General features: G+C 58.4%; 2 protein-coding genes across 3 annotated transcripts in view; one reads left to right on the forward strand and one right to left on the reverse strand.

Moving 5' to 3' along the window:
* Positions 1-1,162: 1,162 nt before the first annotated feature.
* On the forward strand, positions 1,163-7,272 carry LOC105823274 (protein SFI1 homolog). Its single transcript, XM_012660413.1, has 11 exons — positions 1,163-1,525; positions 2,018-2,092; positions 2,671-2,745; positions 2,850-3,026; positions 3,103-3,362; positions 4,227-4,298; positions 4,495-4,726; positions 6,058-6,190; positions 6,274-6,352; positions 6,903-7,014; positions 7,086-7,272. Exons 1-11 carry the CDS (start codon positions 1,163-1,165, stop codon positions 7,188-7,190), a joined length of 1,683 nt encoding a protein of 560 aa, XP_012515867.1. The 3' UTR covers positions 7,191-7,272.
* Positions 7,273-7,281: 9 nt separating this feature from the next.
* The window catches only part of LOC105823287 (phosphatidylserine decarboxylase proenzyme), a 41,977-nt gene continuing 22,351 nt past the window's right edge, over positions 7,282-26,907 (reverse strand). The window contains exons 1-8 of one of the 2 annotated variants that reach the window (XM_012660433.1): positions 17,490-17,581; positions 13,001-13,244; positions 11,309-11,474; positions 10,245-10,481; positions 9,842-9,980; positions 9,486-9,632; positions 9,082-9,242; positions 8,037-8,411 (exon numbers count right to left, since the gene is read on the reverse strand). In XM_012660433.1, coding sequence (XP_012515887.1) covers positions 8,187-8,411; positions 9,082-9,242; positions 9,486-9,632; positions 9,842-9,980; positions 10,245-10,481; positions 11,309-11,474; positions 13,001-13,050 — 1,125 coding nt within the window. In that variant the 5' untranslated portion in view covers positions 13,051-13,244; positions 17,490-17,581 and the 3' untranslated portion in view covers positions 8,037-8,186. Of the gene's footprint in view, positions 8,412-9,081; positions 9,243-9,485; positions 9,633-9,841; positions 9,981-10,244; positions 10,482-11,308; positions 11,475-13,000; positions 13,245-17,489; positions 17,582-26,907 lie in introns of those variants that run through there. The other variant, XM_012660432.1, reaches the window with a different exon arrangement.

Raw genomic sequence — 26,907 nt, forward strand, 5'->3', positions numbered from 1 at the left:
CGCTGTATAAACGTCTTCGGAAAGACAGTCCGGAACAGGAGTCGGTGCCTCTGCTCACAAGGTGCAAACACACAAAAGACCCAGGGGATGGGGCGGGGGTCTCCTAGCACAGCCTGGGGCCCACGTGGGGGAATCCGACATTCTGCAGAGGATGCAGAACAATTGGAACAAATGAAAATACAAATGAAAGTGAAAACAAATGGTTTAGATATGGTTTAATACCAAGAAGAGGAAGCCTGAAAGAAAAACAAACAAAAAATAGATATGGTTTAAGTTGGACTATAGAGAAAATCAATCCAGTTGTTAAATTGGCATAATAGAGTTTACTCCAGGACAAAAATTAGTCAACTTTGGTTTGGTTCTGACTCCTGCGTGTGTGTTGATGAGCACACATCGTCCTGACGTCCTTGGACAACACTCGGGGGTCAGACATCCTGCCTGCTCCGCCACGAATGTGCCCCTCGGTCCTTGCTGCTCCTCAGCTCGGAGCCAGCGCTGTTTCTAGCTCACGCCTGAGAAGGAAGCCGAGGGGTCATCCACCCCTTGGCCTCTGTCCGGGCAGAGCTTCTGCACCTGGCACTGCAGGGGCTTCTGGCCAGTGTGGGGCAGCTGCCATATAGGTCAAGTGCCCGCTCCTGGCCGTGGGGGTAAGTTAGAGGTGACAGGTTTGAGGTACAGCCTGAAACTCCTTCTCTGTGAAGGATTTTCCTTAGAAGGGGGTGGTGGCATGTGGCAGGCCTGGGCTGGCCGTGTCCGTTATAGGTGGTACAAGGGACTTGGGAGACTGGGCGGCAAGACGCTGTGCACACAGTAGGTGCACACACCTGTGGGATGATTTCTTGGCTTACATGAAGGCATCAGAGACTCAGGTACACCTTGGCAGTCCAAGGGCGGAGCTGCCTCTTCCTCCTCTAAGCTCCAGCTCAGGCGAGGCCCCTTTCTCCCTCAGAGGAGGGTCTTCATGTGCCCGGCAGCATCTTGCATGTGGCTCTGCAGGGACCCCCTGGCATGCCCGTGGTGGCTGTGGACGGGCTGGTAGCTCCGGGAGGGACACTGGGGAGCACAACAGTGCGTAGCAGATCTGGTTCATGGCCCCAGGGCACTCGCAGTCGCTGAAGGTGGCCAGAGCTGTCCTTAGAGAGGGGCCACCAAGTGGGCACCTATGGAGTCTTCTAGACACCCCCTGCCTGTGCGGGAGGCCCTTGGCCTCACCCAGGACTCCTGGCGTTGGGAGGACACCAAGTGGAGGCTGGACACCCCAACTCCATCCCCACACAACCTTCTCCGCTGCCTGAACATTCGCCATGACGTAGTCGCCTGTGGAATCCTACAGAAGGGCAGGCTCTGGCTTGGGTCTGCCTCAGGCTGTCTCCGGACCTGGTTTCGGCGCTGGCGGGACCACAGCCAGAGGGCGGCGCAGCAGAGAGTCCGGCTGGAGAGGGCGGCGCGGCACCACCGCCGGCAGCTGCTGCTGGGGGGCATGGCCCGATGGAAGACGCACCATCTGGGGTGTGTCAGGAAAAGGGTGAGGCAGGAGGCGGCAGCTTTCCAAGCTCCCCCTGTATGGCACGGGGTGTCCAGGCCAGGAGACACCTCTCAGGAAGGGGTCTCTCCTGACAGAACTCGGGGCAGCTGCTACGGGTGGTGGGTGGCTTGGGGTCCCGCGGGAACAAAGCTGCAGGACCCTTTCTGGGTGTTCATTGGAGACTGGGGGTAGCCAGCCTCAGAATCGGGTCTCCTGGGGGAAGATGGCTCAGCAGGGAAACCTGGTTCACGCTGACCCATGGCTTGTCAGAGCCGGGCACCTATGGAGTCTTCTAGACACCCCCTGCCTGTGCGGGAGGCCCTTGGCCTCACCCAGGACTCCTGGCGTTGGGAGGACAGTCCACTTAGGCCGGGAGCCTTACCCTGTGGCTGCCCCCAAGCAATCTGGGTTAGACCCTCACCCTGGTGACGGGACGTGAGGTCCCCAACTGCAGTTGGGACGCAGCTCCCTGTGCACTTGCTCTCTCCCCAGCTCCTGCAGCGGCAGGGCACCCAGCTCCTGGCACAGAGACTCGGCCGGGCCTGCTTCCGCCAATGGAGACAGCAGGTGGGAGTCCCTGAGATGTCCCTTTCCCGCTTCCCTCCTGCTGGCTCATGAGGTCCAGGCTGGGGGTGACCTTCAGCCCCCACCTCCGGTTCAGTGTTGTCCGTATCACCCTGTCCTGGGGCACCTCCCTCTCCCCCTCTAGGCCCTTCTGGGCACCAGCTTCCTCCCATCTGCGACCTGTGTGAGGCCAGCCACTTCAGTGCCCAGTTTAGCTTTCTAGTGTCATGTTAAAAAGTACATCAGTGTAATGTCTAAAATTAATATGAAATCCATGTTATGTTTTTGATGAGGCCTTGATAAAAAGCCTGGGGGGATCACGCACATCACACATGACAGCGCCCTCGGCCCAGCCCTTCTCCCCGCTCCCGGGCCTCCCACCCCCAGCCCGCTGTCGCCACGCGCCCCCCCTGCAGGAGCCTTTCTCCTAAAGGCCCTTCCTCTGTCCACAGATCAGCGTGTGGATCCCTCTTGGTGGAGGGAGGGGATTATTGATGAGCCAGGCAGTTAGCCCCGGCCCTGTGCTCAGGACGGTCTCCCTGAAGAGGTGACAGGGAAGTAACTAGTCTCTCTGGCCCTAGCTGGCGGCCAGGAGGTGGGAGCAGCAGGCTACGGCGCGCGCCCTGTGGTTCTGGGCCTTCTCGCTGCAGGCAAAGGTAACGCGATCTGCATGTTGCTGCTACTGCCGGGGTGAGCCATGGGCAGAGCCCCTGTGGGAGCCCAAGCAGGCAGGCCCGGCTCACTCCTGCCCTCCCTGGAGGCGTGGACCGCGTGGCTGGGCTTCGTGCAGGCGAGGAGGAGGAAGAAGGCGCGGCTGGAGCAGGCGGTGCAGGCCTACCACCGGCAGCTCCTCTGGGAGGGCGCCACGCGCCTCCTGCGCTTCTCAGCGGGCATGAAGGCCTCCCGGCAGCAGCTGCAGGCCCAGCAGCAGGTCCAGGTAGGCCTGGGGTGCCCACCCTGCCTGTGGGGAGCGGGCGGGGTCCGGCGACAGCTGACGAGGGGCCCTGTCACAGGCAGCCCACAAGCTCCACCATGCAGTCCGCCGCTGCGCCACACTCTGGAAACAGAAGGTGCTGGGCTGCGGCAGGGAGCCCCAGCCCCCAGCACCCGTCGCACCCAGCAGGAGAGTGACATTTGAGGGTCTCCTTCTCGACCAAGCTGTTGCTGGGGCTGGGGATGCCACCAGGGAGACCAAGAAGCCACGAGCTCCTCAGCCTCAGGGAGCCCTGAGCAGCCTGGCCCTTGCCACGGGGGAGCCACACCTCCGTGAGCTGTGAGTCGCCCTTCCTCACCTCCTCCTCCTCCTCCTCCTTCCTCCCACCTGGGACAAAAGCTTGGATGGTACAGCAGGGAGGAAAGCCCAGTCCTGACGGGATGGACGGGCCAGGGATGGCCTTGTCACAGCTGAGCAGATCCCGCCCCTCCCGGGGCAGGGGGAGAATGGAGTGGGGTTTCCAGACCCTCTTTCTCCCTTGCCTGCCAAGGCTCAGGAAGTGGGTGTCCCTTCCTCTGCCACACCTTCCTGCCCTCTCCTATCTGTCCTACTGCTGAGACAGTCTTTTCAAAGTGATACATGCAGATGACAAAAGGAATAAGCAGTAGGCAGCTGTTTCCCTCTTCCTTACAGCCAAGACACTGGCTCCCTGTCAGAAACCCCTCTTTTTGTGACCTGGCACTTGCCCTTCTTCCCCTACCCCCAGTGGTCTCCCCAAACCCTACACCTAACCCCACCCTGTGCTGGGGCAGCTGGCAGCCCCCAGAGTGACCAGCTCGGGGAGAGATCACGGCGGGTGCACCGGCCCAGGACCCAGTCCCTGCTCTGCCCTGTACTGCCCGACCTCGACAGGAGCCCGGGCGGCTCAGAGGCTGCTCCCCGGTGACAGGGACCACACCTTCATTGCCAGGGCTGCCGCACAGGTCAAAAGACAACCTGGGTGAAGCAGCCCTGTGGCATCAGGCACCCTCCGTGGCCCAGGTCCGCCCCAGCTTGCTGACCTTGGGCAGGAGCTGCACCTCCTCTGGCCTTCAGGCTCCTTGTAAAACTGGAGGGTGGGACTGGACGGCCCCCACCCACAGAGATCTTGGGCCTCTGCAGCCCTGGTCAACCTAAAGGGGCAGACCCTGTGCTTCCGCCCAGCAGTGCTGCCTGCTCAGCGAGGAAGCAGCCGCGACGCCCGCACTTTCTGCTGGAGCCCGTGCAGAGCCAGTGGTCGTCCCTGGGGTGCGGCCCCCTCCAGAGGCAGGGGTAGGCTGTGTGGTCATGGGCCCCCAAAGCAGCTGGCACCTCCATCTGGGACCTGTGTTTTGGTGGCCCTAGGGTGGGTGGCCCCTTTCCTTCCTGTTCCTTGGTGCCAGAGAAGGGTCCACGTCCTGACCAGGCTCCTTCCTGCCTTCCCTCTGCTCAGGCCTGAAAAGCTGCAGGAGTGTGGCCGGAGCACGACCCAACCCGCCGGCCCTTCCCTGCTGAGGGCCGCCCTGGCAGAGGCCCCAAGAGCACTGGTCCCCAGCAGCCCCCTGTCTGGGGCCCTATCAGGCGCCCCTGGCCCAAAGCTGCCCCCCATGGCAAGTACAGGCCCGGAGCTGCTGCTGCTGCCTCCTTCCTCCTTCATGCCCCATGGGGCGGAAGCACCAGCCCGGGTGAGTCATGCTCTAGCAGGTCTGGCCTGGGGTGCCCTTTCTGGTGCACTCGGCTCTGTAGCCACAGCTGTACTCGTGGTTTCTGGAACACCTTGGCATGGGAAGACATGCAGGCCACTGATCCGGTCAAGTGTAGGTGCCCACTGCACGCGCCAGGTGCGAGGGACACAGCCTGCTGAGCCCCTGCCCTCGTGTAGCTTACGGCGTAGGCAGAGACAATCGAAAGAAAACCGCTGTGTGCAGACCGGTGAGGTGACTGCAGGTCACATAGGCTCATGCAGGCCTGGGGAGAAGTTTGGAATCTGAGTAGGAAATCGTGGACGTTCTAGCAGGGAGCACCGAGCCTGGTTTCTAACACGGGCTCATGCCCTGTGCGCGCCGGTGGCTGCGGAGGTGGACAGGCACTGCTGGCGGCGACGCAGCAGGACACGCTCTGATGGGTTTGCAGAGAATGAGGGGAGGGAGGGATCGAGGATGACTCTTGGGTTTCTGGCTTGAATAACTTTGGGAACGATGAGTTCTTTTACAGAAAGAAGGAAAGGTGGGGTGGGGACAGGTTTCAGGCAAAGTACAGAGCCCATTTTGAACCTGTCAGATTTGAGAGAAAGCAGTGGCATTGAGTCTGGCCCTCGGGGAAAAAGTAGGGCCAGAGGCGTAGACAGAATCCTCAGCATAGGTTGAAGGTTAAACCCCCTGGGAACCGATGAGCTCACCTGGGAGGAACGTATGGAGGGAACCGATGAGCTCACCTGGGAGGAACGTATGGAGGGAGAACAGAGGGGCCAAGGCTCCCTGGGGAGGAGCCTGGGCAGGGACGGGTGGTTAGAGCTCAGTAATGGAGGTGACGGCCACGGTCGGGCCACCCGAAACGCTGGGGCCTGAAAGGGTGGGGGCAGGAAGGTGGCGTTCCTGGAGTGTTTGGCCACGTGGGGCCACACACCCTGGCTAGAGTGGGGTTGAGCGGGGTCTGTTCCTGCCATTGGCGGTGCCAGGCTGTGTGGTCTCCCCAGGGGAGGGCTGCAGGGGTGGTGGCTGCAGGACAGCGGGAACAGTTGCCTCTGCCTGACCTCTTTGCTCACTAAAGTCCAAGCTCAGCAAGGTCCTGAGCTCAGAGGAGGGGGTGGGGGGCTCAGGAAGGCCTGGAACAGCCCCCAGAGCAGGTGGGCTGCTCCTTGGGTTGCTTCAGTGGGTGCCCAGGAAGCCCAGCTCCGGGGGCTGGGGCCTGGTATGTGGGCAGGTGGTGACACAGAAGGTGACGAGGACTCGGTGCCCCTCTCCCGGGGCTTCCTCCTGGCTTCTCTGCTCAGTGTCAATCCTTCCTTCCTTTACAGGTGTCAGCTCTGCCGACCACCCCCAAGCTGAAGCCCCAGGCCCCCCCATCCCCGGCCTGTGTCCCTGACCCCTATCTGCTCCTCCCTGGGGACTTCACAGACACCAGGGCTGGGCCTGGCTCTGAAACTGCAGGTGTGTGGCTGGGGCCTGTCAGGGCAGTGAATCCCCAGGTCCCAGAGGGGAAGATGGTCAAGCTCGGTATCCTGTTGCTGTAGGCTGTGTGGACCTGGAGGCTGAGCTTGAGGGGATCCAGCAGCAGTTACAGCACTACCAGGCCACCAAGCAGAACCTCTGGTAAGGCCCGGGAATGGTCCGTGTACCTGGCAACATGCTGACAGGTGTTACCTGGAAAGGCGGGGGTTCCATCTCCCCTGAGCCAGCTGCCAGGATCCTGGGGGTGGGCCACCAGGTGGGGACTGGAGCCCTCCACTTCGTCACCTTTGTCCTGCTCAGTCCTGCGTAGCAAGGCCCACCTGGGACAGAGGCCCTGCTTTCGATGGGGGCGGTGAAAAAGCAAAACTATAAAAACCTCATCAGGTCATGCTACCTACCCAGTGATCATAATGCCAATGTTAAAAGGTGTGGAGAAGACAGGCCCGGGCTCCTAGCTGCAGCGGTGGTCTGGGGGCCATCGGCATGTAGCAGCCTCGGAAAATCGAGAAAACAGACTGGTCCCCTCAGCCCCAGCTCTGCACAGGGGAGGGGGGATAGGAGGGTGCTTTCACCTGGGCTCGCCTGAGTTGCTGTTCGCTGGGGAGGTGAAGGAGGCGGGGGGAGGAATGGGAATTCATGCCTGCAGCTCAGGGCACCCTGCCCGACAGACCCTTCTCTCTCCACCCCTCAGGTCCTGTCAGCGGCAAGCGCGCAGCCTGCGCAGGTGGCTGGAGCTGAGCCGAGAGGAGCCCAGGCCTGAGGACCAGGAAATGGAGCTGCAGGTGCAGCAAGAGCTTGAGGAGGTGAGGCCCCCGGCCAGGCCCTGTACCCACCTGGCTGTGCTTCCTCTCAGCCCAGACTGTCCCACCCCCAGGTGGAGCTGCAGGTCCAGCAGCTGGTCGAGGAGCTCCAAGCCCAGCGACAGCCCGTCGGCGCCTGTATCACCCGCATCCAGGCCCTGCGGCGCAGCCTGTGCTAGCGTGCTCGCCCCAGGGAGGTAGGAGCTGGGCTTTGGGGGAAGCCTCCGGCCACCTCCAGGAACAGAATGCAAAGCTACACTGAGTTTTGGCTTTTTATTTCAAAATGTTTTGCAATTAAATGAATTACTGTTCAGAAGTCTCCCACTTTTCATACAAAAATACTGTGCTACTGATACAGTTGAAAGAGTTCCATGACTTCTCCTGCAGGAGAAATCCACGGTGTCCCTAGCAGCCATATGAAATCTGGCCCTGTCCTCACCCTCGGGCTCCCCACGGCCTGAGTACTCGCTAACTGGGGCAGGGTTTCTAGGCACTGATCCCTCTGCCTCCACCACGGCAGCAACTTCCCACATTTCACGTGGGGCTGGATACAGGGAGGGGGACACGAGCTCTTCCCTGGGCCACCTGCCTGCCACACAGAGAAGCCAGCTCCAGAAGGCCGGTCTACATCGTAAGTCACTGTCCTCAGAAGACAGCAGCAGGTCCAGGGTGATGCGCTCAGCTACAAGTGCAAAGAAAGATTCCGCTTTTTCCAATGAGCCGAATGAAGTAAATTTGGGAAGAAAAAGCAGTTGTCATGAAGGCTGTGTGGCCCCGTGGGGGGGCAGTGTCCACAGTCCGTGCCAAGGAGGCACCTCACCCTGTGCAGGGAGTTAAGGCCAAAAAAAAGCAAAAAGGGCCGACAGAAAATGGCCCAGGTGAGGGAAGCAGCAGCAAGACACTACATGGTTACCAGTCATCGCCTTGAAACGACGGTGGACCGACCGGATGCTCAGCGGGGGGAGGGAACAGCACAGGTTGAGGGCATGGCAGGGGCTCTGACCACCTCATGGGAAGGATCCAGAACCTCTTGTCTGCACCTCTGAGACAGGTGGGAATGGAATCATTCCAGTCCTACCTGGTAAGATCCCCCCACCCGGACGGCCTCGTGGCATTTTGCCTCTAGGAGAGTCAGGTTCTATTCGGAAAAGGCCCTCAGCAGCCACAAAGAGGCTCTAGAGAGAGCCCAGAGGCTCCCCAAAGCGGATTTTCTGTCCTGCTTTCAGCTGGAAGTTGAAGTCTTTGGGGGCCTCGAAGATGAGCACGATGGTGGAGCCCAGGTTGAACTCGCCCAGGTGCTCGCCCTTGCGCATGGGGACGCCTTCCTTGTTGGTGTGCGTCACGAAGCTAAAGTCGTTGTAGGAGCCCTTGCTGTACCGAGGGCTGTTCGTGTGCAGGTCCTGTGGCAGGAGGCCACAGGTCAGTGCCACCTCCACCTGTGCTTGGGTCCTACTCCCTCTGTTGCTTGTTCCCAACACCACCCAACTCAGCTCCAAAAAGGAAGTGGGGATGGCAGCTCAGGGCCAGTAGGGCCTGGTCTAGCGGGATCACACACAGCCGCCACCCGCTGTGAACTGGGCCCAGGAGGACAGGGAGAAACCAGGCCGACCAGCTGTTCTCCCAGCATGAAGGGTGCTGCCAGACTGGGAGCCAGGGGCCATCGGTCAGAAACTGACACCCAAAAAGGCAGCCCCCATGTGCAAGGTGGGCAGCAGGCTCTGTGCACCGGCCCCCTTCCCACATGCTCCGCCCTCCACACGGCCCACCCCAAGCTTGACACTCCCTTTCTGTTCCCGCTCACTCTCTCCTTGGACCATGGTTCCTGGCAGAAGCCAAGTGCCAGGCGGGGAGGTAAATTCCCTCCCTCCCAGCCACCCCCAGTTAAGGTGCAAGGGGCAGCAAAGTGGGAGGGAAGCCTCAGCCGGCAGGGGCGGCCCCTCCTCAGGCCTGGCCAGAGGCGTAACCCTCCCAGAATTAAAAAGTCCTAGTGGATCTGCCACCCAGCAGGCAAGGTGGGTGGACCCAAGAGGTCCAGCCCTTGGGCCTTGGCAGGGCTTGGGGCCAGCTCACCCGGTCAAAGTAGATGCGAATGGAGCCCACGTTGGTGGCCCCCACGGCCGTCAGTGAGAAGAAGCCATGTTTCCAGTCCCCGGTCAGGACTACCCGCTCATTGTGGCAGAAGAGCTCTTTGATCCAGCGAGCCATGCCGGGGTTCACGGACATCAGGGAGCCTGTGGGGGCAGGGACCTCTGCTACTCCCCATTCAGAGCCATAACCCAGAGGGACACATGACCTGTCACCTCAATGTCATTCCAAAAGCAGAGCAGGCTGGACCCCAGGCTCCCCTGCCTGAAGCAGTCAACTCGTGGCCTCAGTGACCCCAATGGAGCCTGGTATCCTGACACCAAGCAGCCTAGAGCCTCTGTCGGCAGCCCACAGGGCAGCTCCCACCCACCTGCTGGCCCTGGGCCTACCTGGGAAATGTCGCCGGTGAGAAACTGTCCAGTCGGTGGGGGAGTGGAAGCAGTGGTAGTCCCCGGGGGCCAAGTAGATGACACAGTGGTAGAGCTCGTTCCCTTCCTGAGTGACCAGCTGGTTCTTGAAGGAGTCACATGAGGTGGCTGTGGGGTAGGGGCAGGCACGAGGGCCATGCTCTCAGATGAGCTCCAGGATGGAGCCTGTGCAGAGTCGGGACACGGCTCCCACGGGAGCTCTGGTGCCAGCCCCCAGTGCCTGAGCCTTCCCTGCCCCACGTGCCTCCCTGAGCCCTCTGACACCTGGCCCAGCCACACAGCAGCAGGCTGCCCTGGCTCCGTCTGCCGTCACCCACCTGGTGGGAAGGGCAGGTCCTCCGTGCAGGTGCGTGGGCCCAGGAACGACTCCAGGGAGTAAGTGACCCCCTTCACCTGCTCCACCTCGCAGTTCTTCACTTGCCCAAAGTTGAGGATCTTCCCATCCGACGGGCTGATCTGGAAGCACCAGGAGAGGCTGCTGCTGGGAGGGAGGGTGTCTCCTCCCCTAGGAGCCAGCCCCTACCTTGTCATCTGCTGAGCCCCCAGAGCCCCGCCCCTGACACACATGCTGGAGATGGGGGGCCGTGCTGGGCAGGTGGGGCCCGGCCTGGGAGGAGCCACCCACCGAGGCCCTGGCCTTGGAGGCTGCTGGGCCTGGTTCCCAAGACAGGCGGGAATCCCATTTCCACAGGAGGAAGGGAGGTAGGGGTCGGGCCTCACCACGCTGTGCAGGCCACAGACCGGCCGGGCCTGCGGCTTCAGCTTGCGCCGGAAGAACTCGCTGAGGTTGCGGTAGTGGTGCAGATCCTCCACGGCAGCCTCCTTCATGTTTACCCCGAAGGTCCAGATGTACAGGCTGTAGACGGGCCTGCGCAGCCAGTGCGGCAGCTCCACCTGGTTGAGGCGGCCCCAGGCCCGCGACAGCAAACGCGTTGGCACCGACTTGTACAGGGCCACCTGCAGCCAGAGGGTGGGGTCCGACTTGGCCACATTGCCCCCAGCTCCAAAGAGCCCACCCCCCAGTGCAGGAGAGAACTCGAGCCCAACAGAGGCCACCAGGCCTAGGCGCCCCACCCTGGTTTTGTGATACGGCTGTTTCTCACTAGGAACCAGAATTGCACTTGCCAAATGGTCTCTCAAACTGAGGATTTACGTACAACTCAGGTCGTTTCAGTCATGTCACGCCAAGGTCAAACAGCAACTGCCCCAGCCCCAGAGTGGCCGACTGGCCAGCACAGTCCTACTGCTTGAAGAGGGGTGGGGAGATGTGAATGGACCTGACCTGGCCGCAGCGTCAGTGTGTGGTGGGCCTCGTGCCCGTCACATCTCAGACCTCTCGGGGAAGGGAGAGACGCCGAGGTGCCTAGAACAAGTCTACCAACTCCCCTAAGGGGTCCAAACAGGCCCCAGCCCTCCTGAACCATCCTCTGGCTTCAGGAATTAATTTGGAGTCTTCAAAATCATCTCTTAGCTCCCTTCTGCCTGAACGCAGTCAGAGACACACACCGCTCTCTGAATCCCCAGAGTGGGTTCCTTCCAGGACCAGAGCCCCAAAAAGGCAGGCAAGGAGAGCAGGCAGTGCACAGCGAGTCCTCACAGTCACTTCTTTGGGGCCCGCGTGGCCACCAACAAGCCTTGCCTTCTCAAAAGCTGCCGTGGCCGTCCCAGTGAACCTTCTGACACCCACCAACCAGGGCACAGCCATCACCTCCATTCCTGACAACTTGGTCCCACCTGCGCCTCAGGCCCACCCTGGGAAAGGGCTGGGGCCAGCGCATACTTACCCTGCTCACGGGCCTCCATCCCACCCGGCTGAGCGGGCTGAGGGCACAGAAGGGCAGGAGGTAGTAGAGGATGGTCAGGGGCCAGGAGCGCAGTATCAGGGCAGGTCTGGACATGCAGCTCAACTGCCCCAGCCTCCGCCTCAGGGCCAGCTGGGGGAACTGCAACCTGCGGGGCACACGTCCACGCACAGCCAGGGTCAGTGGCCACACTCGGCGGGGGGGAGACCCAGGAGGGCCCCTCCTGTCCACCTGCCCCCCACCAGCTGCCTCGCCAGTGGGGTGAGACAGTCCTGCAAGCACTGGTTGCACCTCGTCCCCACCCCATTCTGAGCCCAGGGCTTGGCTGCCCCTGGCTGGCGGACTCCCTTCCCAGTCTCTCCCGCCTGCCAGCAGCTGGGAGGACTGGGAATACAGGGACAGCCAAGACAGAGGAGAGTGAGGCCCAGCTCCTGGACACCGCTCAGATGGTGCAGCTTCTAAGCAGGAAGGGGCCCCAGCGAGGGCCTTCAGGACCAAGCCTGCCAGGGCCCAGTGTGGCGAAGGCAGAGCGTAGAGCCTGCCTCATGCCCCAGCCTCCACGGCCAGCTCTGCCCTGAGCCCTGGCGGCACACAGCACTGCAGAGTTGCAGCCCCAGCAGCAACCATCCCTTTGCAGGACCCAGGATACTCTCCTCATGGCTCTAGGCCTCTTGTTTCCTCATCTACTAAATTAAGGGACTGGGCCAGACAAGATCTGGTAGGAAGCACTGAGATACACACCCCCGACCCAGGCCCCCCCTTTCAGCAAAGCCGGTGGCGTCTCCCCAACCCTCCCAGCACGGATCCAGTGTGTTCAGCACAGTCTCAGCTTCAACGGGAGTCACAGAGGCCGGGATGGGCCTTGCCACTGGCCTCTGGAGCCCGAACCAGGCCCTAGACTTGGTTCACTGTCCCATGACTAGGCCCTAGAAAATGCTCCTGAGGCCCCACTGCAGCCATCAGGAGAGCACGTTGCCACCCACCCCGAGAATATGCCCAGACTCAGTTTCCTTATCTGCCAAGTGACTGCCTTTGGCTAGATAATCTATGGCTGTCGTCTGGAACTGTGCTCTCAAGAGAAGCTGGATCCTGTCTCTCAGTTGCTAAGCAAACCCAGGGACAAAGAGGCGTCACAGCTGATAGCACGAGCAGAGCAGACAGGTCAGGTGCAGTGCAAGGCAGGGCTCAGCGCCCCAGGCACGTCCCCACAGGTCCCCAGATGCCGCCTTCTCTCCCATCCCGCCCCCGTTTTAAAAGGTCTGGGAAGGTGGCAGGGGCCAAGCAAAGACAAATGACTGCTCTCCCAGGGCTTCCCCACCCACCCTGCTCACCGCAGAAGAGCCGGGACCAATCCCAGAAGAGCTGCACCCTCAGGCCAGCATGAGGCGGGGTGGGGGAGCCTCTCCCAGGAGGCAGAGGGAGCCCAGGAGCAGCAGGGTAAGAACGTCAGACTTGGGTCTTGAAGCCTGCTGGTCGCCTCCCCCACGGGGCTCTCCCGGGGGCAGGAACTGCAGGTACCTGAAGCAGGCTCTCCGGTCCCTCAAGCTTGGCCCCTCCAGCCTCCGGGGCTGACCCCTGGAACACCCTGCCACCACCTCCACTGTGGGGCCACTGGATGTGAACTCTGACCTTCCAGAGGTTGTGGCGGGGCACAGTGGGGTTAGGACATCTCACCATTTCACGGCACGGAGCTCTGGTCCTTGTCGCGCCTCAGACTGACACATCACAGGCAGGCGCACGGAGGGCAGCGCTAGGCTGCTCGCCTGTGTTTTCCTCTTTCCTCCCCTTCCCTGCACCAGAAGATCTCCCACGTTGTCACTGCTCCAGGGGCTCTGCCTCTGCAAGGCTGGCTGGTGGTGCCGCTTCCCCACCCTGGTTCGGTCTTGGTGGCTCACGGGGCGCAGTTAGAGGGTCGGGGCTATTGCAAACAGACAGGCACTGGTCACACACCTGCTCAGGGTCTGCAGCCTGGGGCAGAAGCCCCTGAACTCAGCCCACCTGCAGCGTCCCAAGGCCTGGCTGCCTGCCGTGTCTCTGCTGCCCGGGGCTGAGCCAGCCTGCCCTGGCATCCACTTCCTCAGCTTGGCTGGGGGGTGGCAGGTGGGCAAGGCACCCAGGCTGCCCACTCCAATGAGCCATGGCAGGGAGGGGACCAGACGCCACTGCCAGACCTCCCAGGCACCTCTCAGTTCCAAGAGCACAAGATGGGAACCTGAGCCCTGTGCTCCAGGGCCCGAGAGCACAGCGTCAGCCTGTCTGCGGCCCCTCCCTCGCCAGGACCTGACCCATTTTCGATTCAGGTTACAAAGTAGCACCTGAGGAATGAGATGAGCGGGAAGCCGGGAGAGGTGCAGCGGTGACAGCCGGGGCATCTTACCCGCGCCAGCTCTCCACACCCCTCCTGGCCTCGGAGCCCCCACTACCTGGCTCTGACCCCCTCCTGGCCCCCTCCGAAGCAGTGCGCTGGGTGACCTCAGGGAAAACCAGCCTGGGGCCGGGAACGGGCCCTGAAGACTGAACCAGTTTCCCATTTTCCCGTCTTTGCTTCAGAAAAGCACTTTGGCCGGGGCCGCTGGCTGGGAGGACACACTTAGCAAAGCTGTGGAATGTTTGCTGTCCTTCCCTGTCATCTGCAGGCGGAGGTGGTCGGCTTTGTAGGGGCTATCTCAGCCCAGGGCAATCAAGGCCCTCCAGGCCCGAGGAGGACATGGGCTGACCAGAGCCCACCCCTCCTGGCCTCCAACCCTAAGCACAGCCCTGGACGGTGGGCAGGGGCCTATGGCCATCTTTAGATGAACAAACGCAGCCCAAGAGCTGCGTCTAAGCACAGAATAGGCCGGGCAGTGACCCGCAGCCACAGCCAATGCACTGTGACAGAGCAAGAGGCCAACTCAGACATGGCTCTGGCCGCACAAGGACGAACATCGGACACCCTGGCAAATCCTCCTCAGCCACAGAGGTGAAGATTCCAGCCCTGGTACCTGGGATGACAGGCGACTAAGGTCTGGACGCAGTGCGATTTCTCTCCCTGACAGAGCAAGTGGTGAGGCCTGGCCCACCCCAGACTGAGCTGTCCAGGTCCCTCTCCTTGATGAGTGGCAAGGACAGCTCACTGCAGGGTGGGCGAGACGGGAGGGTGCCCACCCTCCCAAGAGATGCACACAAGCCTCCTCCCTCAGGAAGATGCTGGCGCAGGAAGCGAGGGCCAGGCCCACAGCTCCGTGGACACCGCTGCTTCTGCTCTAGGCTCATGCCCGGCCTCCTGCCACCTTCCCATCCTCAATGGTCGGGTTGTTCCAACCATCCCACCCACATACTGGGCACTTCCCACCCTCCCTGGCCACTGGCCCCCTGCCAGGGAAACAGGCCCAGAGGGGTGACGGGCAGTCGGGGGTGAGCCCAGTGCCTGTGCCCAAAGAAGCAGCTCTTTTCCCTCTTGATAAAGCGCAGACCAGGAGCTGAGCTCAACCCTGACTCAAGGGGCAGCAAGTGTGGCTTTGTGGGGAGGGGGAGAAGACGGGACCTCGAGAGCCCCGCCTCCTGCCAGTTTTCCCACTGTCCTACCACCTGGACGTGACCACTGTGGCCCTGAATGTGGCAGAAAGCCCAGAGCAGATTCCTGCTTGAACCTTGGCACTTCATTCTCCCACAGCGCTACAAGGGGCCGCCGGTTCAGACCTCCAGTCCTGACTGCGGAGGACTCAAGGCACGTGAGGCCAGGGGCCTGGCTCCCCCTTCCGACAGTGGAGGAAGCTTAAGGGGACCAGCCCAAGGAGCCGCTTCCCTGGAGAGATGCTAAGAACCGCCCTGAGGGGCCAGGCCAGGCACCCACCTGCACTCGCCCCAGGCCAGGGGCCCTTATCCTCAGGTCCTGTCTTTATCACTGTTCTACCTCTTCTAAAACAAGGTGCCCAGAGCAGGGTGTCAGAGTTTCTTCAGATCACCATCTGTGGGCCCCAAAAGGTCTCCAGGCAGCAGATGAATTTTGCTACCCACCCCCGCCCCAAGGAAACAGGCTGGGCACTGTCCAGCTCAGAGCTGCAGGATGGAGGGAAGGGGCCCCTAGAGGTCGCTGCCTTCCCACTTCCCAAGGGCAGAGCCACTTCCTCAGCCAGCAGTGCTTCTGGCCTCCCCATTTCAGAGCCCCATTCACCCTCCACCTGCGACAACCCCTGCACCACAGACCAGCAATTTCACCCTCCTGGCTCCCTAAAGGGTAACCGGGGGCTTGGGCCCTGGATGAGGAATGTGCAGGGAGGATGCCCTGAAACAAGGAAGGGCTGACACCTTCCCTCCCTCCTGAGAGTCAAGGACATTCCACAGAGCTGAATTTTGGGCCGTGACCAGCAGGACCTTAAAGTCATTACATGTCCTAAGGACCAGTCACCTGGAACATGGGAACTCAGAAGGCTCTGTGGTGGAGGACAACCTGGTCACTGCAACCCTGGCTGCCCTCCGCCACTCTCACCCCAAGAGCCAGGAATGGCCTTGGCAAGCCACAGGTTCTCTCTGGGCCTCGGTTCCCGCATCTGGAAAATGAGAAGGAAAATTCCTCCTGCCCACCCGCCTTGAGGCTCAGAGCACAGCTTTGACCACGGCCCAGAACAAGTCTGCTCAGAAACCCTCACTCCCACCCGAGCGCCTGACACAGCCCCACCTCGGCCCCCAGACCTGGCTCCCCACACCAGGCAAACCCACACCCTGGGGGGACAGAGGTCTCCACCACAGGGCAGGAGGAAAGAAGTGGGGCTTGGGCGGCAATTCTGCAAGAGGAGCCCAAGCTAAGGGGGCAATGGCTGCCCTGGGAGTAGGAAGCAATGGCCAACAGGACCACACTGGGGGAGGGGGTCACCTGTGTCAGGACATGCTGACCTGGGGGTTCACACCCCAGCAGCACAGCAATGTCTCCACCTACCCCTCACTGCCCAGGACAGTGCACAGCACCTGCTCCCCCCAGTGGAATGGAACATTCCAACTGAAGTCGCATGGACGGACCCAGGCCAGCCAGCAGTTACTACCGGTGTGGGTGGGCGCCTGCAAGCAGGTGTGGGGTGTCAGGTGCCAGGGGGCTGTGGCTCGAGAGCAAGTGAGCATGTGTATGTGTGCCTGAGCTCATGCTCCTGGAGTCTGGTTTAACCCTTGGCAAGGCGGGGCAGGCAGTGAGGGAGAGATGGGACCATCCACCCGCAGCCCCCAACCAGCTCTCCCAAAGCACATGGGGCCTTGCAGCTCTGTGTGTCCAGCCAGGGACACCCCGGGAACTGCTCTCTGGTAGAAATCTCCAGGAGCCAGGCTCACCTCTCCTAAAGCCTCAGCAAAAACCTCCAGGGCCCCAAATCATGTGTCCAGCGGCCTCAACTGTGCTGGGCATATTCCGCCCTCCTCTCCCGGAGGCGAGGGGCTGGCCTTCTCCCCAGCACCTGGAAGCTGTGCCCAGTGGGGCAACCAAGCCTTCCTCCCCTATGTCCCAGGGCTAGCAGCAGACCAACCTCCCAAGTAGGGGACGGGGAAAGTGGACTCTCCCTGGGCAAAATGGGAGAGCCATGGGGCAAGCGAGGACGGGGGAAGAGGGAGCAAACAGAAGGGCCCCGCCACGCAACAAGGAGTGCAGGGAAGAGACAGGATGCACTTAATCACCCAGAGAAGAGGAACCTCCTCTCAGATGACCTTTGGTGCCTGCGGGGAACAGGGCTCTACAAAGAGGCAGCCTGCCACCCCCTCCCTGGCCCTCGGGTGGTGACACAGTGAGGCTCTACCGAGGAACAGGCGCTTCCCTCTCGCTCCCTCCTGTGGAGGGACAGCACAGAGGAGATGGGAGCTCTCAGCGCGGGTGGCGGCTGCTGAGCCCAGGGCTCCCCGCCGCCAACGCTCTGCCGGCATTTCCCTCACTTCCCGCACTCCGCGGCAGACGGGATGCTGCAGGACGGGGAGGAAGGAAGTGAGCTCATGCAGCCTGAGCCCCGTGACCCATGTCGGGGACAGGAGAAGCCCACAATTTGATCAAGACCATCCGGGTGGGTTCCTCAGGCCCCGGGGGCCACATCCTTCCCACCACTGAAAGAGCCAACCCGCACACGGAATGAGCTAGAAGGGCACTCCCCGCGGTCCAGTCCTCTGGGCAGGCAGGGCAGTAACAGGGGAGGGCGCCTCCCTGATAAGTCACCTGTGGCTCCCTGGCCCAGGGCCCCGGTCCCGTCCGGTCCGGTCCGGTCTGCTCAGCTCTCGGCTCTCTCACCGGCAGGTGGGTCCCCAGCACGTCTTCCGGGCTCCCCCGGCCTCCAGCTCCCAGGGAGGTGCGCCCGGCTCGAAGCCTTGGGGTGGGCGGGGCTCGCGCTCCAGCCACTCAGACTGCCGGGGCGGGGGCAGGAGACCGACCCTGGCCACCGTTAAAGCCGCCGCTTCCTCTGAGCTCCAGCCAGGCCGGGCCACCAGCCCAGCCTGAGGGCCCCTTTAAGAGGCGGGGCCAAGGCCGGGGGAGATGGGGAAGAGTGGTGTCAGGGCAACCAGCTCTGCCTGGGCACGGTCTTGCGATGCCCCTGCCCCTAGAGACACCTCGGCCCATCTGTCCTCCTGTCTGTCAGCCTGTCTGTCCTCAGCCTGTGGCTGGCCTCCAGGAGCCACTGCCTCCCTCACCACTCCCCCCACATCCCCCACGGCCAGGCAGGCTCAGGCCACCACGTGCTGCTGACCTCACCACCGAGGTCCTTGATCTCTTCCACACCCCATCTTGAAGATGCAAAGCAGCCCCCAGCCCACATGCTGTCCTCCAGGCAGCCTTGCCCCTGACATACCAAATGCCCTGACCCCCAAAATGATGGAGACCAGTGAATAAGAGCAGCTGTGAACAGGGTCCCAATGCCCGGCCCAGAGCACACAGGCTTCTGCCTGCTGCGATGAGGGTCCCAAGGGACGATGTGTACTGTGTCCTCCTATGCCACTACATGGAAGGACCCCAGCCTGCAGGGTCAGCAGCCGACCCCCGCAGCCACAGGCCAGGCGCCCAGCAAGCACTCAGTCCACATGGGATGGAATGAATCAGCTTAATATTTTTTAGAGGAGGGGGAAGACCTGAGGGGCTGCCTTTCATGCAAAGAAAGGGTATGGAATCAAGAAGCCTCACTCACAGCTGTGCAACCAACTCAGCACCTCCCACCCCTCACCCATACAACAGTCTGACGGCCTCACAGGGCTCAGTCTTCTCTGGGCCACTGAACAACTCCAGCTTCTGACCACTGAGAATTTTGTTTTCTAAAACAATTACCATTTGGAACAAGAGGAGAGCGACTACAGGGCTTGTGGAGAGATGGCGCCGGTGGGCCAGGGCAGCCTGGAACGAGACACAGTGCTGTGCAGACACAGCCCCACACCTGTCCTCCTTACCCAGGTCCCACCCAAGCAAGTGCTACATGACAAGCCACGGACCCTGGATGCAGCAGGTGTAAGACAACAGGTCACGGATCCCCACGACATTCCACACCTACTATGCACCCTGGGATCAGGGAGGCAGGGTGAGCAAGGTACAGTTCTAGCCCAGAGCCTCAAGTTTTGGTGCAGGGCTGAGAATACCTGACACACAGGCTGCCCTCCTATCCTCCCATCCTGAGCCCACGGCAGACATCACTGCGGCAGGTCCTTGAAAAACATCATTTCATCATAACACTGATGAGGGGGGGAAAGAAACAGCGATTCCCGGCTGGGGCTTCTGTCTATGTGGAGTCTGCACCCTTCCTTCATGTCTACGTGGGTTTTCTCCAGGCACTCTGGTTCCTCTCTGCCTCCCAAAGCTACGCACATTACGTTCACTGGCGAGTCAGACTTGTCCCAGGGTGTGTGAGCGCGCCCAGTGATGGGATGGTGTCCTGCCCAGGGTGGGTTCCCACCTTGCATCCTATCCTGGCAGACAGGTTCTGGCCACCCTCAACCCTGAAATAAGCAGGTAAATAATTACCTTGTTTTTATTAATCTTTCTTAAGTGTATATATAAGCTCACATTTATTTCAATTTTTAATATTAGAAGGGTTCGGGGTCTTTATTTAGAAGTTTGGTGACATTTTTGTGACCAGAAATATATGCCGTGGGAGCTTAACTCTTTTTTAGCTTATGGCAAAATTGGTTTCATTATAAAGTTGAAGATTCCAAGAACCTATGGCCGAAGTTAAGTAAGGACTTGCTGGGATTGACCCCAGCATTCCCTAAACCCCGGTGACACTTCAGCCCCTTCTCACCTCCAAGCTCCAAGCAAACACCACATGAAATGGGATAAAAAGGAGTTAAAGCACAGAAAGATACTGACAGAGCATCTTAGCACCGTCAAATTCCAGAACGGGAAAGACCCCGGAAGACCATCCTGACTGCCCCAGAGCCCCCAGTATTGCAGCCCTGGCCACACAGGCTCCCTGGGTACAGAAGGAAACCCAGCCCCAGCGAGACCAGTGGAGAAAGGTCGTGGGTGGAAATCCCTGGCTCTGCACACTGTGCCTTCCGTCTGCTGAGCGAGCTCTGGGACGCCGGCGCCCTCCGCGCAGCGCCCACCAGCGTTCCCATTCAGCCACGCTAAGGTGAACTGGTGTTTAGAAACCACAAACCAGCCCACCGGTCTGCCTGGAGATTAGCCCTCGAACCAGACCTCCACCTTCTGGATTTCAGACAATTAGTTAACAAATGAATTAGTGGAGGCGGGGAACGCTCTGGGGTAAATTTACTTTCCCACCTTGAACAAGGCCCTTCTGGCCACTGAGTCCTTAATTTCCACTCCTCCTACCCTGTTAAGACGCACCTGGTAGGAGTGCCACCTAGTGCCACTGCGAGGCACTGCAGGCTCCAAGGACACCTGCAGACAGAGGGCTCCCAGCCTCAGCCAAACCACCCCAGGGCTCTACTAGGTCCTAGCTGCGTGAATTTCACACACTACCTCTGGACGGATGCCCTGTGCCAGGGAACAGAAGGTGGTTGTGTAACAGGTGTGGCAGGTGCCCTCGGCTAATTCCCTGGAGGCCGGAAGAGGCCCCCAGAGGAAGATGACTGTCATCTCACTGCTGGCCCAAGGGACCACAGGCAGGCATCAGCCTCCCAGCAGTCCAGGCAGGGAGCACCATAAACATGAAGTGCCCTCGGGCGATTTCTCCCTACACAAGGTTTGCCCAGCCCTGCCCACTTCCCCACTCAGGTTCAGGAATGGCTCTTGGCAGTCCCATCAGGCTGCACGACTTCTCCGATGCCCCTGGCCCAGGCACTAAGGGGGGATGGCCTGCTGCAGAATAAAGAAAAAGGGCTTTCAGGCAGAGCAAGCCCAGCAGACAGCTTCACACAGGGCAGTAGGCGTCTGAGTCAGGCACCCCTGCCTGGGAGTTTAGCCTTGTTTTTAGTTCCATGTCTACTTCAGGCACAGTCCTCCACTCTCCCACACACTGGCCACTCAAAGCTGGGGGAAGCAGCTGCCGAGTGGTCCCCTCACAGAGCTGTATCTGGGCTGGGGGGAGGCAGGGCTGGAGGGAGGGGCTGGGATGGGGCTCGGGGGCCCGGCCACGCTGCAGCACGGCTGGGCATCAGAGCGTGACTATGTGTCTCTAAGCCACAGTTCCTGGTGAACACAGCAAGAGGGTCCCTGAGGCCCTCTGAGATGTCCTCCCGCCCTAGAATGAGCCCACGAATCCGAGGACAGAGCTGGCCCCTGCTGGCCAGTTTCAGCTGCATAAGAAAACTACTCCGGGAATTCAGGTGGCACCCGAGCAGGCGGGAGGATCTGCTTCCCTGCCAACTTGGCTATTTGCCCATTTTAACATCCACAGTAGTTTTCTTCACACCTAATAGGTAAGAAGTAAAACAGTATTTACTAAATCTCTACTCCCTGCCAGCATGGGATGAGGTATTTACACATACATCATTCTCATTTAACGGCTTTATGAGGGAGTTAACAGCAGCCCTGTTTACAGATGAAAATAATAAAGCTAGGCCGGGCGCGGTGGCTCACGCCTGTAATCCTAACACTCTGAGAAGCCGAGGCGGGTAGATCATTTGAGCTCAGGAGTTCGAGACCAGCCTGAGCAAGAGCGAGACCCCGTCTCTATCAAAAATAGAAAGAAATTAATTGGACAGCTAAAAATATATAGAAAAAACAAAATTAGCTGGGCATGGTGGCGCATGCCTACAGTCCCAGCTACTCATGAGGCTGAGGCAGGAGGATCGCTTGAACCCAGGAGTTTGAGGTTGCTGTGAGCTAGGATGACACCACAGCACTCTAGCCCGGGCAACAGAGTGAGACTCTGTCTCAAAAAATATATATATAATAATAATAAAGCTATAGTATTTACATATAGTTTAAAAATGTGCCAAATATGTCTGATACTATACATGGTCAAGTACATCATAGCACTGAGGAGCCCTCTGTGCACAGGCCAATGGGGCTCCAAGTGGAGCGTGGGGACAGGAACAGGACACAGGGTCCTTCACAGGGTCCTCTCTTGTGCCTAAGCTGGATGCTGGGAGAACAGACAGGCTGGTTTGTCTTCATTCCTTTTCATGAATTGGAATAATGCACCATATGTCTTTGAAAATTTCTAAACTGAGGCTAGAAACAAGGCAGCAGTGCCAAGGCCGGAGCGAGTATCCCTGCAAGCCCTACTGCTCCTGACTAAGGCTTGTCTTCCGCATGGCTGCTCCCCAAGCCCCAGGGCCAGGCCAAACAACAAAACTGGTTACTAAGCTCAGATGCATGCTGATGTATTTAGGGATAAAGTTCCATAATGTCCTTGCAAAAGGTTCAGTGTAAAATATACACACATGGCCAGGCGCGGTGGCTCACGCCTGTAATCCTAGCTCTCTGGGAGGCCGAGGCGGGCGGATTGTTTGAGCTCAGGAGTTTGAGACCAGCTTGAGCAAGAGCGAGACCCCGTCTCTACTAAAATTAGAAAGAAATTAATTGGACAACTAAAAATATATAGAAAAAATTAGCTGGGCATGGTGGCGCATGCCTGTAGTCCCAGCTACTCGGGAGGCTGAGGCAGGAGGATCGCTTGAGCCCAGGAGTTTGAGGTTGCTGTGAGCTAGGCTGACGCCACGGCACTCTAGCCCAGGCAACACAGTGAGACTCTGTCTCAAAAAAAAAAAAAAGTCCTTGCAATTTAGAAAATTGGAAGACTTTGCTAAACCCCAGAAAAACCCTCTAAATTCTATCACTAATGGGGAGAAAAATCCAAGCCCACATTTGGCACATGGAACTTCTCCCGACCTGAGGGGAGGCAGAACATGTGGGCCTGCTCTGGGTGTACCCTGTGGCCCCACTGCAGCTCCCCACATGTGGGAGCTCCAGACTGAACATCGCCCACCTGTTCCCTGTCCACTTGGCGCAGGTGCATCAAGTGGCCGTGTGCCCAGCTCTGGCCGGGTGCTAGTGTTCACAGAGAGACCTCTGGAGCTGAAAGGAGAGGCCAGCTGCCAACCAAGGCTGGCTCTGCAGCCAGTTCTCTTCCATCTCCGCAGTCACCAGCAATGCCCGGCAAGGCCTGGAGGAGGAGGAAGGACCCGCAGGATTGGGGTGTGCCTTCCCACCATGGGCACTTGTGTCCTCTGATCAAGGAAGAAAGGATGCCTCCCAGCTCAGACATGCTAGACACCAAGGGGAGTTTGTCACCAGATTTCAGCCTGTGTGGAACTCAGATCACCCACACGTTAATAGGAAACCCCAGGAGTCAGCACCCTGCACAGTGGTACCCTTCCCCAACACATCTGAAGTCTGTCATCACGAGATGCCTACATAACCTTCCATCCTTCTAGTTCAGAAGTACTTAGGAAGTTTTTCTGTTCCCACTTTTTAAGGGATTACATATTTACTGTTAAAAATTTCTCACTGACCCCAAACTGTTAACAGTCTTATTTTAATATAACCCTGGTCTCACGGCACTCTGAGCAGGACCCTCCTCTCTACTTTATCCTCTAGCCGCTTGTGGGGGTGACAGGCATATTTCAGGAGTAGCAGCCTCAGAGCCTCACTCAAGGGCTTAAGTTAGGCTCAGGCGCTGCCCTGAGAACTCCTCGCCCTCCATTTTACAGAGCAAATAAGAAACAGGGAAAGCTACAAAAAAGCATCTCTATTGTGAAAGCACCATTCTCTTCCCCATCCTGATCTGGACTAAGGAAGAGGTCATCTTTTTGATCCACTCTTCTGAGGGATGAACGTCCCTGTCCCTTCACCTGGCACTTGTCATCTTTCATCCAGTGAAGATGAAAAGTCTTCATTCCATAATGACATGTCCCACGAGGTACAAGCTCTGACTCAGAGTAGTTGTAAATTTATAATAACAACAGGCTAAATAGCAAGGAAGGAAAAATTCACGCTCTTCCAGAAGCAAGGTTCTCAGCCCCAGCCAGACCAGAAGGCCGCCCCCCCTTTGGAGCAAGAGACACCGGCTGAGCGAGAGCTGCCCCTCGGGCTGGGGCAGATGTCCTCCAAATTGTCGGTCCAGGAGGACCTGCTCCTGGGTTCCCCAGCCAGATGTGTTTTGGATATGCCCGCCCTAGGTATGCGGTGGCCCCTAAGGATTAAAACAGTCCTCACCTGCACCAGATCCCCTGAGACCTGGATCCACGGGACAGAGGCAACACAAAGGACCTCGGGGCCACTCTGACTGGGCACAGCTCAGGCTCTTAGACGTGGGGCAGGTTCGGTCACGACAATAGCCCCAAGCCCATTCTGGAGGGCCCGGCCAGCCACCCCTGCTGCCAAGCCCCTCCCCATGGAAAACTCACCTCCGCTTGACTCAACTAATTGCAAGATGTGGGGCGAGTGTCTGTCAAATGCCGCTGGGTTTGTGGAGGGGCCGAGGAAGGTGGGGAGCACAGGAAAGGGGGAGAAACTTGTTGGCCAAGAGGACTTGGGGAGGGGCAATGGCAAAGCTGTCCCAAGAGGTGCAAAATGGGCAGTAAGGAATCCCACAGCTCCCCTCCCCTCAGGGATCTGCCCAGAAAAACAGTCTGGGTCCCACGTACCAGAATGAACACAAAAAAACAAACCCACCGATAAACTAGGAAAATGCATATTTTCAGTTAGATATTTTGTAACCAGAAATTTGAGACGTGATCTAAAACAAATTTGTCAACTTGAGGAAATGAGGCAATGAACAATATGCCGTTATGTTGCTGAATGGTATTTTTTACTTCTGGGGACAAATAGACAATGTATCTGAAATCACAACTGCCACACAAACGCAGGCCCCACGACTGCCACAGGCACACTTGGCTGCATCCTCTACCTGAGCGACAAAGACCCCATGTCAATGGCCCTGCTCCTAAGACCAAGGGCCAAAGCCAGGACTATGCACTTGGCCCTGAATGAACCCAGGGCGTTTCCAGGACATCATGAGTTCCTGAGAAGAAACTCCTGGAAAATCTCTTCTACTTCTCAGCAGTCCCTGAGCCCTTCCCCTCAGAGAGCCCCCAGCACCCTTCCAAAAGTCACCTCTGCCCACTGATGGAGGCCACAGGCTCATTCAAGGACTCAACAGGAGGGAAAGCACCCTGGAAGCCAGCAAGCATTCTTCAAACCACGCACGATCGACGCTGCAGGACGAGATGGAACTAAAAGGAACACGATGACACTCCGACCTCAGAGGCTCAGCAAGCGGCTTCTAAGACTGCACGATTTCAAGCTACCCCTTCTAGCCACATCATTTTGTGAATAAAAACTTCACATGAAAAACATCCACTTAAAGCTTCATCTAGTGGTTCTTAACCTGGAATACACAACGGGTTTGAGGGATTTGAGGCCCTAGCAAAAGTCTACTCGGGCATAATTTTTTTGAAGGAAAAAGTCCACAATTTCTGTCCAACTCTAAGAGATATTCAAGATCTCAAAAGTTAAAAACTATGGGACAGGGCCAGGCGCGGTGGCTCACGCCTGTAATCCTAGCACTCTGGGAGGCTGAGGAGGGTGGATCACTCAAGGTCAGGAGTTCGAGACCAGCCTAAACAAGAGGGAGACCTCGTCTCTACTAAAAAATAGAAAGAAATGATCTGGACAACTAAAAATATAGAGAGAGAGAAAAAATTAGCCGGGCATGGTGGCGCATGCCTGTAGTCCCAGCTACTCGAGAGGCTGAGGCAGAAGGATAGCTTAAGCCCAGGAGTTTGAGGTTGCCGTAAGCTAGGCTGACACCACAGCACTCTAGCCCAGGCAACACAACCAGACTCTGTCTCAAAAAAAAAAAACAAAAAACTACGGGCCAGGTGTGGTGGCTCATGCCTGTAATCCTACCACTCTGGGAGGCCAAGGCAGGAGGATCGCTTGAGGTCAGGAGTTTGAGACCAGCCTGAGCAAGAGCGAGACCCTGTCTCTACTAAAAATAGAAAGAAATTAGTCAAACAAATAAAAATAGAAAAAATTAGCTGGGCATGGTGGCGTGTTCCTGTGGTCCCAGCTACCCGGGAGGCTGAGGCAGGAAGATCGCTTGAAAGCCCAGGAGTTTGCGGTTGCTGTGAGCCAGGCTGACGCCACAGCACTGTAGCCTGGGCAGCAGAGTGAGACTCTGTTTCAAGAAAAAAAAAAAAAAAAGGTAAAAACTATGGATCTAAATTGTTAAGAAAAACAAACCTCTAAATGACTATTGAAGTATTCAAATATATCTAAGGGAAAAAAGAATCTAACACAGATAAATGGGCAAAAATCCACAAATGACACTTGATAAATAAGCCAATATAAACAGAGAATAAACAAGTGAAAAAATATTTATGGTGGAGTTTGTATTTAAAGAAATGCAAATTAAAAGTTGTATTAAGGTACAAACTATTTCTGTTCTCTATTCCTCTACAGTTCTCAGTAAAGAGCTACTCCAGCCACTCAAGTCCAAAACCATGAGCCATTTTCCAAGTCTCTCCTCCTCCCCATCCAATCCATCAGTGCATCGTGTCTGCCCTTCCCTCAAAACACACCCAGAAGTGGGTCCCTTCTCCCTCCCTCCTCTGGTCCCACCCTGATCCAAGCCACAACCATCTCTTGCCAGGACACCATCAGCACCTCGTAACAGGTCCCCTGCCTCCACCCTGGCCCCCCTGCCCTATCTCCACGGCAGCCAGAGCGCTCCCATCAGAACCCAGATCGCTCAGCCCTCATTCAGAGGAAAGGCCCCTCGTGACAGGCTCCTCCAGCCCCATGGAGGCACATTTCACTCTTCTTCCACAGTGACAGGCACACCCTGCTCATGCGGCACTTAGCGAGACCCTCCTTCCCTGACTGCCCCAGTGAAACAGCAGCCCAGCTCCACCCCAGCCCAGGACACCCTGTGCCCTCGCCCTGTTTAAGTTTCCTTCATGGCATTTTAACCACTTACGTGTCTATATATCCATTCGTTTCTTTTCTGTCTCTCCCACTAATAAGGGAAGCCCTGGTTTTGTTCACTGATGAATTCTCAGCATCTCAACAGGGCCTGGCATATAGAAGAAACTCAAAGATTTGGCAAATAAATGAGTGAATTAAAGAGGAAAGGAATCATGTTCATCTATGACTTTTGTTTTGCAAATATCCAGTGTGGTTCATGTAGCCAACAATGCCAACTACAAAGGGCATACAGTAGTCCTCCCCCTTATCTGTG

This window comes from Propithecus coquereli, unplaced genomic scaffold (genome assembly GCF_000956105.1).
Source record: "Propithecus coquereli isolate 6110/MARCELLA unplaced genomic scaffold, Pcoq_1.0 Scaffold665, whole genome shotgun sequence".
NCBI lineage: Eukaryota > Metazoa > Chordata > Mammalia > Primates > Indriidae > Propithecus > Propithecus coquereli.